Raw genomic sequence first — 12,956 nt, 5'->3', positions numbered from 1 at the left:
GNGCGCACACACACACACGCGTGTTCTTGTGAGTGCTCTTCCGTCTTAAATCCTTTGTGTGTGTACGCCTTCTGTTTTGTTTCTTTCTACATCATCATCGCCCTCCTCCTCGTCTCGCGAACACCATCCCTGTCACGTGCCAGTCACGTAAATTGCTCCCATGTGAATGTTATAGTTCATTTGTTGTTCTCTCGCATAGCATCCACCCACACCTTCGCTCCTTCTCCCTTCTCTCTCGCTCGCTCGCTCTCTAGTGCGTGTGTGATCACGTGTCGGTGACGCCGGCTTCACCTTTCTTCCTGTATCCCCTTTTCTCTCTCTGTGTGTGGTGTTTGACATTTTTCATTTGCTGTTCGTCCTCCCCCTTCTCCAGTGTCGGCAGCGCGGCAGCTTTGCTATTCGCACCTCACGTTCATTTACCGCCCCCCCATCCATCCATCACCGCTTCTCACCCACACATCATTCTCCCCCTTCCCCTCCCCCCCCACACCACCTCCCCTCCTTGTACTTTCTGGTTCTCTTGGTTCCTTGTAGCAAGTTGCCACTCCCCACCGCCGCCACAGGCACACACACACACACACACACACACACACACACGAACACACGCCTTCTCACCCCCTCAACACCACCACCGCGCGTACATCTTTCTTGCTGTGCGTTTTGCTCTCTGTTTTGTCCTGCTCCTCTTTCCTCTCCTCCGTCTTTTTTCCTCCACCCCCCTACCCTCCCGCCTTTACTCCTTCCTCACGCCTTGCATCCCCGTCTTGCATCACCCTTCCCGCGTGTCCGTGTCAGTGGTGGTGCCTTGTTATTGTCTCTCTGTAGTCCGGCGGGAAACGGCGCACGCTCTCTCCGAGCCACCTCTTCCCTTCCCTCCCCCCCACCTCACCCCCTCCTCTCTCTCCAGTCACCACACACGCATACACGTCCATACGGATATCCATTGTTTTGCTAAGGGCTGCGCAGCACCCTTGGAGATTGCAGCATTCTCTGAGCATCACGCTTGAGCACACGCGACTCTCTTGATACCCCTTAGGATTGGTGCAGCGACTCCTCTCTCTCGTTTCGCGTGGTGGTGTGTACGCCGACATCTTGTTGATCGAGACCCTCCCCCCTTACCCTTCCCACCTTCTCCCAGCAGGCGGTGACCGTATTCCCTCTACCTTCTCTGTGGACGAGAAGAGAGTGAGGAGTGTCCTTTCTCTCTGCCGATTTTATCGGTTTCGGTGCTGTGCAATGAGTGCGCTAGACACAATGGTGCAGAACGGGCGCAACCACGCGGGTGACGCTAACAACCATAGCGGCAGCCACACCGAGGATGGCAATACGTCTAGAGTCTACTCCCCACCGCGGCTCTCCCCCGCCGTGCCGCCGCGCGGCGTGGACGAAATAGAGAAGCCGCTCATCTGCCACTTTTTTCGCAAGCCGTCTACCATGCAGATTGGCTTAGCGGGGTGCAACAGCAGTCTCCATACTTCGCCCAACAGTGGCTCGGCTGCCGGGAGCGGCTTCTATGGCGCTCGTGGCCAAGAGGCTGCAGCCAGCGCTACCGTGGACAGCAGTGGCGCGAATGGCCTGTGCGCCGGCGCAACAATTTTGAGTCCGTCCGCCACTCCAACGCTGCCACCCTTGCCGTCCACGATGGACGAGCCGGTCGACCTTTTTCCGCTTACGCCGTCCGTGTCCATGCCGCAGCGACACAGCAAGCGCTCGGGCCGCTTGCTGAACGAGTCCGAGACGATGCAAGAGAAGCATGGGCAGGAATACCGGTTTCTTGTTCCGTGGCTGGCGTACGCAATCGACTGCACCATCGCGGCGCATGAGGTGCTGCGGCAGAAGCACGGGATACCCGCGCACGTGTCATCGCCAGCCTCGCCTTCAGCAACCACGCTGAACGGCGCAACTGACGCCGAGCGCTCGCCACGAGGGAGCGTCAACGGTGGCCTCACGTGTGCGAACACGACAGGCAGCAGCAGCAGTGGCAGCGGCAAGGCGACTTTGCCGAGCCCGCAGGCGGAACTCAACGCCTTCTCCACCCGCGAGGTTCCGGCCATCTCCGTTCACGACTACCTCAAGCGCATCGTCAAGTACACCTATGTCTCTCCGTCGGTGCTGGTGTGCGGATGCCTCTACCTGGACCGGCTGCTCTGCATGCACCCATGCATGCTCCTGCACCCGTACAACGTGTTCAAGCTCTTCCTCACGTCGACCAGAATGGCAAGCAAGATCATGGACACGCGAACACTCAACAACCACGACTTTTCTGTCGTCGGCGGTGTCACAAACGACGACCTCAACGCGCTGGAGTTTCTCATGGTGGAGCTGTTGCAGAACCGGCTCTACTTCTCACGCGACACCTTCGATGAGTACTGTCGCCCGCTCCGCCTACAGGCAGCTCACTTGAGTGAAGAGGCAAGCGACTGGGGCATCGAGACAGCCATGGAGACGCCAGTCGAGACTCGCTCCGGTGTACAGCACCAGCCGACGCGGCCATTCCTTGCGCGCTGCAACGGCAGCAACACCCGTAGCCGTCGATCTAGCATCCTTTCGCAGAACGAGTACAGCATATCGATAGCTTCGCAGAGCGGCGTGTCACCTCTGCGGTCGGCGTCGCGTCCAGCCTTTCCGCCGAGCGCGTCGACGGCGCGCTCCATATCGGTAGACACGGAGTCTATAGGTCCAGCCCGCGCACCTGCGTCGCGCGGCGGGTCAGCGTCCACCTCCGCTCGGCGTCACCCCCTCGGCACGTCGTACTCACCAGCCCTGCCACACGTGCCGCACGTTGCAGCGAACGGTGGCTCGTCTCCTGCGCTTGGTGCCATGGGAGGCCTATCCGGGCGCGGCGCCAGCGGCGAAGACATGCTTCGTGTAGCGACACACACCAACAGCATCTACCAAAGCAGCAACGGGGTGTGGACGGGCCAGACTCCGCCGGACTCGGCGACGGTGCTAGTAGCGGTGGAGGAACGAGGCGATGAGCGAGCGCGCAGCATTTCACTCTCCGCCCCTCGCTGTGGAGCCGCCGCCTCGTGGGACGCCACTGGCCGCCCGAGCCGCTTGCTGGCGGCGAGCACCGGCACAATGGCGGGCCTTTGCACAGCGGCGCTCAACGGTGGCCGCGGTGGCTATGAAAGCTCCCCCAACGTCTGCGCCGCTCCAGCCTACAACGGGGCAGCCACCAGCAGTAGTCGGGGCATAACCGCCAGTGCTGAAGATTTCGGGGCTGGTTCGATGGTGATAAGCTACAGTGATCGCACCCCTACTCGACGAGCCTTTTCCCACGCATCACGTGAGGGGATAGCTCTGCCACCAGTGGTGCGTAGCGGACGCAGCGAGCGATCTGCGAGTATGATAGGTGTTGCTGCGCAAGGCCAACGCTTACCTCCACCTCCAGATCAGCCCCGTGTGTAGGTGATAGGCCTCCCTCCAATGCTCACCGACAAACACACACACACAAGCACACACACACACACACAAATGGCTGTGTGTGCTTGTGCGTCTCTCCCCCTCTCCGCGCCGCACCTATGTCTGAGTGTGTGCACTTTCTTCTGTTGCTGTTATAAACGTTTGGTATGGCAGCATTGGGTATGCCCCCACCACCCCCCAACACCACTCACCCGCCCACCCACCCTCCCTTCCCCGCTTCTTTGTCGTTCGTGCGCGCGCACGCGTGTGTATGTGTGCTGGAGCGAATCTGTTTGCGTGTATGCTGCTTCCTTTCTTTGGCTGCTGCTACTGCTGCTGTGTTCTTGTGAATCGCAGTGGTGGTGATATTGTTCATCTCTTTACGTTTCTCCTTTCCTCCTCCCCTCCCACTCTTTCCGTTCCTTCTCTCTCGCAGGTTGTCCATTGTGCAGACAAAAATGTCTAAGCGGAGGCGCACACGCAAACGCACGTCGCGCATGACTTCGTTCGCCAAAAAGGTGTGTCTTTCTCAGTTTCAGAAGAGCCGGGAGGTTCGGGTGTGGAGGGAAGGGGGGAGCAAGGAAGAGAAGTGCGTTTGTGGGTGCAGTTCTGGCATGCTTGTAGAGCGTCACCCCACACACACACACACACACATATACCGGCACAAGAATGTTCTTCTCAACGTAAGCATCTCTAACTCCCTCTCGCGCGCTTGTGTATTTTTTCGCTCACCCGCCGTTCCCCTTTCCTCTTCCCCGCCCCTCCCCCAACGCCGTCACCTCCCTCGCTGGCCGCTCACAGCCCTCCCCTCCCTTTCCTCATCTCACTCTCCCTCTGCCTCTCCCTTCTTTCCTTTTGGTTTTCGGTTCGATCTCCCACACCCTCACCTGTTTCAGTCCTGTCGTTTCGAGCTGCTCTCCGCCAACACCACTGTCACCTCACGTTTGCTGCAGGGCCGAGAGGAAGGGGGCGAGGGCGACTCCGCTTTTTTTTGTATTTTGGTGTGTTCATGTTTGTTTGTTCCTCCCCCTCGCCAAGCAAGCACACACACACAACTGTGGAGTGAAGTGTAGTGCTCCTGTCCTCCGTTCCTCAGCCTCCCTCCTCCACATTCCGCTCCTGCTCCCTTTTGCTGTTGCTTCCCTGTTGCACACCTCTCTGCCTCTCTGTGCTCCTTCTTTTTCGGCGCGTTCTCTCTCCCAGCTTTTCTTGTCCTATTCCACAGCATTCCGATTCCGGCCCTCCCACCACCCCCCTGCCCCTCTTCCGGGCGCGAACCCCCTCTACGAGTACTCTCATGCATTCAGCACCCTCCCCTTCCCCTTCTTTCCTCCATTACCCACCCACGCACCCAATAGCCGCTATTGCGATTTCTCGCTATCTCCCTCTCCATTTCTCCCCCCACCACCTCCACGGCCCCCTCCCCCTCCTCTATACCGGCAGCCACGGCATTCCGAAGGTGCGTTGGCGCGGTCGCTTCAGAGGGCGATGCAGCGGCCGGAGAGCACGAGGGGGAGGCCTGAGGGGGTCGACAAGCAAAGCTCGACGCTGTAGCGCGTGTGTCGGCTGAGGGGGGGAGGAGGAAGCGGCAGCGAGAGCGTGCATTGCCCTCCTCTTCCTTTGCTTTGCCTCTCGCATTGGCGTGGGCGCACTGATGGCCGCGGACACCTCGGCGTGGCATGAGGGTCCACTACCCCTCTCCGTATGGGGAAGCCGAGCAGCCTCGCCCGCCCCCCCCCCACCTCTGTCAATGCACAACCACCTCTGGTGGGTGGCAGGGCCAGGTGCCTGCGGCGTAGGGGGAGGCCAGTGCGATGTACCGCCACTGATGCCGGCGGTCAGGTCCTGGATGGCGCTTCATCGGAGAGAGCTGCGACAGTGAATACGCTTGCACTATCCACATGATGGGCAGCGTGTCGACGTGACTCGACCGCATCTCAGTCGGCCCTTGCTGCCCGCTGGTGGGTGAGCCTGAGCCATCCCAAGCGATGCGCCAGCTGGCGACCTGCTCAGCGTGGAGTGGCGGGCAGAGTTTGAGGCAGGGGCCGTGCTCCGATGGCTGAGTCGGCGCATCGCTGTAGCGCGTGTGCCTACGGCTGCTTCGCACCACGCGATGGGTGGCGTGTGGGCACAGCGTCCTTTGACCTCACGTTGTGTGCGGCAGCGAAAAGAAAACGGGCAGGCGCTGCGTAGAAAAGAACAACGAAATTCAGTGGAGGTGTCTGTCCATGTGTATGTGTATGTATAGGGGATATAGGGATGTGCGCGTGTGTACTACCAGACGATGAAGAGGGGGTGAGCCTCGCTCTATCTCCCCCCTCCCTCTCTCCGTTCTCTGCTTCCGTAGTTGCACCTTGGTCGGTTGGTCGGTTTTCATTTGTTTCATCGCGAGGGATTACACGCGGCACACATACACTGCTGCTTCTTCACGTTCTCTTTCCACATCCCGTTATCTGCTGCTGGCACCACCCCATCTTCCGTGTCTCCCCCTACGTGCCATTCAAGCCTCCTCCCTTCCCCTGCTGTCTCCCCTCTTTGCTTGAGGGACATACCGAATATGATGCCGTCTTCTCCCTCGTTTTCTCGACCTCTCTCACACGTATTCGTACAAGCACGCGCTCCTTTTTTACCCACCCTCACGCGTTGCCAGAAAGACGCGCACGCACACATGGCTGTGCGGCCCACGCATTTTCTTTTTGGAGGGGGTCCTCGTGCTTTGCAGACCTCTTTCTTGTGTGCTCCTTGTGTCTCTCTTGACTGTGTGTCCTCACATTTCTTTTCTGTTCCGTATCTCCTTTCTTGGCTCTCTCCTTCCCTCACCTCATCTCCCCCGCTTTCTGTTCTACCCTCTCTTCCTCTCTATCTTGTGATGCTGTGCGGAATGCTTGTGTGTGTTGCTATCTGTCATCCCGTGTTGATGCGAATTTTATTTGTGGTTCGTTTCTTTGGGTTCTCGCGGGGGCTGGCTGAGGAATATACGTGTATGTGCATGTGCATGTGCATGTGCATGTGTGCGTGTGCCTCCCCCTTTCTTTCTCTTCTCGATTTGTCATTCTGCCCCTCACCCCCTCCTCTCTCTCTTTCCATCTAGTGCCCCATGTTACTTCACCCTTGCCCACTCTCCGTCTCTTCATCTTCCCGCTACGCCCCCCCCCCACCCCTGTCTTCCCTCCTCCCGTGTACCTTTTCTCCACTGTCGTCGTTCGCTGGTTGCTTGTGTCGGTGTGCATGTGGGCTCTTGTCTCTGTTGGTGTTTTTATGTTTCTTCCCTCTCTCACCGCGCCCACCCGCTCAGACTCTACTCGCTCAGAGAGGCTTCCCTTCATCTATCCCCCCACCCACCCCTGCCCGTGTCAACAACAGAGGGCACACACACGCACCGACATGCACACACACATTCTTCCCATAGGCGCTCCCTCTCCCCTCTCCCCTTGTGTTTTGTGCCCCCTCCCCGTCTTGTTTTATCTGCGTGTATGCGTGCGTGTGTTTTTACCTTCCTCGCTGTTGTTTCATTGACAGACATTGTTTCTTTATATCTTTGCCCTTTCCTTATATTTGATGTCTTGTGACACAAATGTGTGTTAGGTGGGTGCGTGTGCGTGTTGTTTCTCCTTTTCCCGTGTTGCTCCCCTTTTTCTTTGTGAGTTCACCCCACCACCACCACCACCTCTCTCCCCGTCTCTCTTCTTCTTCGCCTCGGCTGTGCCTGTGCTTTCTTCCCGCCCGTATACGCCTCTATCTCGATCCCTGCATCGACCAATCTGGCGATCCTTCGCTGGTGAGCTCTCGCTTCTGTACATGTGCGTCTGTGTGACAGCACTGCCCCCTGCCCCCTCTCTCTATATCTCCTCCCCCCCCTTGCATCTCCTCCCTCTTCTTTCTCTCTTTCGCCGTCTTCTCGACAGATGGATGGATCGAGGGTCCTCGCACAGAAGAAACGGCGTGACGCGCGGGGAAGAAGGGGGAGAACCAAGCGTGAGAGGATTGAGGGAATGTGGAGGAGGGGAGCAGTAGAAACAAAACAGATAGCCTAGACAATGTCACAGCGACGGTGGGCTGAGCTTCGTGGTCTTCTTCCTCTGCTGCGGCTGCTGATTACAATATTGGACTGTTTTCAGTGCTTGCTACAGCAGCCATCGCTCTCTTTCTTTTTTTCCCTGTGTGAAGGGCTGGGAGTGGAATGTGTGTATGTATGTGTGTGCCCTTGTCCTCCTCTCCCTCTGCCGACGGCGTTGTTGCACGCCTGGTTGTTCTCTTGCTATTTTCTCGTCTCTCCGTTTGTCTGCTTGTTCGCTTTCTTTTTTGTTGTTCGCCCTCGCCCTCCGTCATGTGTCGTAGCGGCAGTGGAAGGCACTTGGTTGGAGATGGGAGGGAGTGAGGGAGCGTGCGTATGTATATGTGTGGAATTCGGGATACGGAGAGGGGGAAGGCGGCCGTGCTACGTCCTCACGTGAGGGGGAACTTCTTCCGCACACCTCCCTCTGTGCCCTTACTCCGCCCACCTCCCCCCTTCTCTCGCCCTCCCTCCCTCCCCGCCTCACCCGGTGCGCAAACCTTACAACTCGCGTCGCTTCTCCTTTTTTTGTTGTCGATACCGCTTTCTTCTTCCACTATTTGCCCGTAAACAGCAAAGACGTGTTGCTGCAACCGCACCCACACTGAACCACTTCCCTTCCCCTTCTTCGGCTTCATTCTCGTGTGCTACGCGTGGGTGCGTTTACTAGTGCGTGCGCGCGTTGAGTGCTGGGCTCTCTCTCCTTGGCTTGCCCTTTTTTTCTCTCCCCCTTCCCCCTCCCTCCTCCCCCTTTTCGTCGTGATCTCGTGTACCTGCCGCTTCCGCCAATATGCCTCGTTAAGTTGTTAGTGATTTGCCTTTCCTCTGTTCTTCGCCTTCTGCGTTGTATGTACATCTCTCTGCATATGCATGCGTGTGCGGGTGTGCGGTGTGCACGTCCTTTATGCTTTCGCTTGCTGAATTCTCACTTTGCTTCTTGCTCGTCTTCGCGGCTGCTCCCCCCCCCCTCTCCCTCCCTCCCTCCCTCCCTCCCTTTTTCTTCTGTTCTCCGCTACGTTGCATACACCGACGTACACACATATGGCGACTCCCTCCCTCTCCGCTCTGTCGTCCGCCCTCCCCCGCACGACCCGACCTCTCCCCTCGTGCCACGCAAAGCATAAACAGGCAAGCGAAAGAAGAGAAAACAGTAGTGAGTGCTTCACGATGAAGCGACGCGACGCGTTTCTCAACGCTCAGCTGGAGGTGAGGCGGGGGTCAGGCAGGGCGAAGGAGTCAAGGTGGCAGTGGGAGGGGGACCTCATCGGCCGCGGCAGCGTCTGGGCCACAAGAAAAAGCGGCTGAAAGACTGGCGCAGGTTGTGCGATGCGAGAACAACGCAAAGAATTGCGAAGGCGAAGCCGAAAGGCGGGTCTTGACATGTTGGAGTGGTGTGCGGTGGTGAGAACAAAGAGGAGAGAAGAGGGGGTATGGGGAGGTGAGCAACAGTGCGATGGTGCGTCCTTCGACCCGATCATGGGTGTGCATGGATGGGATACGTGTCTTTGATGCGCATTTCGAAGGCTGTAGCTCCTCCTACACCTTTCACGGCTCCTCCTCCTCTCTTCTTGACTTCTTCATCCCCGTTCTCGGCTCCCCGTCGTCCACCTCCTCCTCTTCGTTGGTACTTCATATTTTTTTCTGTCTGTCTACTGCAGTATCCATGGCGTTTTGTATGTGATCCTTCTCTGTTGGTTTTCCTTCGACGTTCCTCTCTCCCTCTCTTGTTATTAATTTGTGCGCGTGTGTGTGTGCTCTTGTTCCGTGTCCTCAACTTGTGCCACCCCCCCCACCCACCCACCCCACACATACCACCGCCTTCTTGAAGTGGCCTCTCCCCCCCTATCCCTCTCCGCTCCACGTTTCTTCATTTGTTCCTCCTACGCGTCAGAGATGATTTGAGTGAGAGAGACGACAAGGCGTGCTGCTTCCGTGGGGGATTCGCTAGGTTGGTTGAGTCGCGCGCGCACGGAGGGATGAAGGATAACAGCATGGCACTGCCTTCTCATGCTTTCTTCCTAGCTTACATAGACTCTTTCTCTGTCGCCCCCCCCCCACCCACCCACCCACCCAGCACCACCTCTCTCCCCTCTCTGTCTTGCGGCTATGTTTGTTTTTTTCTGGTTGGTGTTGTTGCCTCTTCATTCTCGCGGACGGTTGCCACTACGACTAGAGAAGCTCCGTCCTTTCCGTCTGTTTTTCGCCCTTTCATTCCATGCTCTCTTGCCTCCCCTCCTCCCTTCCTTGCTCTCTCTCTCTTCAGTGTTCTCCGAGTCTCTGTCTCTCCCTGTGGGACCGTTTGCCTTTTCTGTTTTCCTCCCTCCGTCCTTTGAGCTTCAGCCTCTCTCCTCCCTGATTCCCTATCAGCGCGTGTGTGTACTTGTTTCTCGTGCTCCTTTTCTGTGGTGCCTACTCCCATGATGGCGTATCTCGCGTTGTGTATACGCCCCCTCTGTCTCTCCCCCCTCCTCCCCGCTCCTCTCTGTCTTCCCCTCTTAAGCGCTTACAAGAACAAAAAAATGTCGACGTGTCTCGTGTCTTTGGTTTGGTGTGTTTCTCCCTTCTTCCCCTCCTCCCCCTTTTTGGTTGGTTTGTTGCGCTTCTTTCGGTCTCTCCCCACGCACACTTCTCGTGTGTGTGTGTGTGGGGGGGGGGGGGGGCAGGGCAGGACGGGGCAGTCGTCGCTCCTTCTTTTTTGCTGTTGTTGTCATTTGTTACGTGAGGCGTGGCGCGCATCCGTGTGGGCTTATCCGCCTCTTCCCGCCACGCCACGCGCCCGCTTTGCGCATGCTCGTCTCGTTCTCTCCTTTTGCTGTACGCCTCGTCCTCCGTCCTCGTCCGCCACCACCACCATCACCACCTCCTCCGCTCTCTCTCTCTTTCTGCTGCCATCCTCGCCACTGCCTCATTTCTCTGTCCGCTTTCTCTCACCCAGCGTGTGCCGTTATGATCATCCGTTTGTTTGTTGTCGGCCGATGCTGGTGTGGATGGAGCGTGCGTACGCGTGTGAGCGGCTCTGTCACCCCCCTACCTCTATTGCTCTCTCCCTCCCATCCCTACTTTCTTCTCCGAGCTCCTACGTGGTATTACCTTGCGCCCTTTGTGTGGTACTGTTGCTCATGTTGCCGTTGTTACTGTGCTCCCTCACCTGCTCCTTGCTCGCCTGGGCGCGTGTATGTGTTTTCTCTATCCATCCCTCTCTCGCTCTCACTCGCTTCTCATGCTTGTGTGCTTGTTTTGGCCTGTCTTCCCTGCGTATGTATGTTACACGCACACACACTTCTCCTTGTATCCCCATTCTCATGTTGCCCCCCTCCCTCCCTCTCCTCCTTGTGTATCAGCATCTGTGTGTGTGTGTGTGTGTGTGTGTGTGTGTGTGTGTGCGTGGAGGACTTCACCTCCCTCTTCCTTTCTCTTCTTGCTGAGCCCCTCCCCCTTGTACCCACTGGCCTCCTTCCACTTGTGTCTGTGCTTGCTCGCCTCCTCTCTTCGCTTCTCTGCCTGCCAAGTGTGTGTCCGTGAAGCAGTACGCGGACGCACGCACCCCCTCACCTCCACGGCTTCGAAACACTTACCGGACGACTCCACCTACAGGCGCACATACGGGTGCGCTATACGAGCTTCCTCCCCCCTCTTCCCCTTCTCGTCATGTGGAGCCCTATCTGTATGCCGTGACGGCTGGCAGACAGGGAACAGGGACGGAATCGAAAGGCGAGAGAGAGCGAGAGGAGCAAATGGCCAGGTTACAGGAGAGACCATCCGACCCTCAAGATAAGAGCGTGAGGGTGGTGGTAGTGGTGGAAGGCGCAAGCATGGCGGCGGGAGAGACGAGAGAGCGAAGAACGCATCGGTTGTATCCTTGAGAGTTGACATGGCAAAGAGGGAGAGAGAGAGAGGCGTGCATTTTCTTTTTGTTTGCTTACGGCGCCACGACTTCGTGGCTTGACGAGCACAAGGCCAACCATGCGACAACAACAACAGTAACGAGACGGCAGATATGTCGCTTAACCGGCCTCCGAGCACATGGGTACGAGAGACCTCACCTGCGACTGGAGGAAGGGGGGGTGAAAGACGGGCGCACGTCTGTGCAGTGCGTGCGTGTGTGTGTGTGTGTGTGTCTTATACATGTGCGGACTGAGAAGCACTGCGTGCTTCATCGAAAGAGGAGGGGGAAGAGAAGAGGGTGAACGTGCCTCATGGCGATTGCTTTCTGAGCTGCTTTCGGTCTCCTCTCAGGTCCGTGTGGTGTACTTGACATGCATGCCACACACACATGCACGCGCGCTCCCTCTCGCCCTCTCCGATGCTAATGGTCTTATCTTTCCTATGGACACAACTCGACCATCTTCACTGTGACCCCTTCGCTTGCTCCGTCCCCTTTCTCTTCATGTCTCCAACACACGCAAACATCAATGCACATGCGCAACACTTGCATCACGCATCATTCATCACCTGCAGTTGCACGCGCGGAGTAGAGCACACAGCAGGCGTTGCCGCCAACGCTTTTTGCCGTCGTTGCTTGCTTTGGTCGGTGGTTTCCGTGTCATTGTGTTTCCCATCCTGTGTGCACGCATTTCTCGCTCTCCCTCCCTCTCTACTTGTGTGCCGGTCTTCTCGCAGGCACGTGCGTGTTTCTGTGCGTGTGTGTGTGAGTATGTGTGTGTGTGTGCTCTTCCACTCTTCCACGACACCACCACTCTTTCTCCGCCACCGCATCCTTGACCTCATCGCTCGTCGTCATAGAGCACAACTCATCCGCGACCTTCTCCAACCACCGAGACACGCACACGCGCACGAATGCGAAGACGCCTCACACTTCTTCCCTCGACTGTGACACACCCAACGTACACACACACACACACATACCACGCACGTAAATACAGATCCCGAAGCACGCCACAGCACGCGCATAGCACACGCACACACCTCTGTATCGAAAAGTGCACCCACAAGAGAAGCCGAGCGAGCGGACGAGCAGTCGTGTGTGCAAGTTCACAAATCTGACCCCGACGCCTTCTCTCTCTGTCGCCCTCTTGTTCAACACCTTGCATTTCTTGCGCTTCACTGTTGTTCTAGCCGGTGTCGCTGTTGTCGCTGCTGCAGGAGGCGAAGCCGATCAACGCCGCGAGCGATCGTGTGGGAGCAACCGAAACGGAAAACTGTAGAGAGGGCACAGTGAAGCGTAGTAACCCACGCTTGTCTTTCTCCCTCTCCTTCTCAAGGCTGCACGTTTGCGTGTGTGTGTGTGTGTCGTAGCGGCCATTGTAGTCACATCTATTTCTTTTCGAATCACTTGCGCTGTAGAAAGGGTACCATCGTGGGTGTGGTGTTGCTGTTGTTGCGTAGTGGCGGTGCAGCCTCCCTCGCTTCTCCCACCTCCTCCCTCCCTCCTTCTCCCTACGCCATTCACCAGCCTTCCTCCCTTCTCCCTTCTTATCTCGTTTTGTTGTTCGTTCTCCTTTGTGTAGACTTGTTTTTGAGAGAGAGTGTGTATGTG

General features: G+C 57.4%; 1 protein-coding gene across 1 annotated transcript; it reads left to right on the top strand.

The window, feature by feature from the left end:
• Positions 1–1,434: 1,434 nt before the first annotated feature.
• On the top strand, positions 1,435–3,411 carry CYC10 (cyclin 10; the record flags this gene model as incomplete). Its single annotated transcript, XM_001465950.1, has 1 exon — positions 1,435–3,411. One exon carries the CDS (start codon positions 1,435–1,437, stop codon positions 3,409–3,411), a length of 1,977 nt encoding a protein of 658 aa, XP_001465987.1.
• Positions 3,412–12,956: the final 9,545 nt, after the last annotated feature.

Source organism: Leishmania infantum, chromosome 24 (genome assembly GCF_000002875.2).
Source record: "Leishmania infantum JPCM5 genome chromosome 24".
NCBI classification, from domain to species: Eukaryota; Euglenozoa; class Kinetoplastea; order Trypanosomatida; family Trypanosomatidae; genus Leishmania; species Leishmania infantum.
This window is presented reverse-complemented; position numbering and strand designations above follow the sequence as displayed.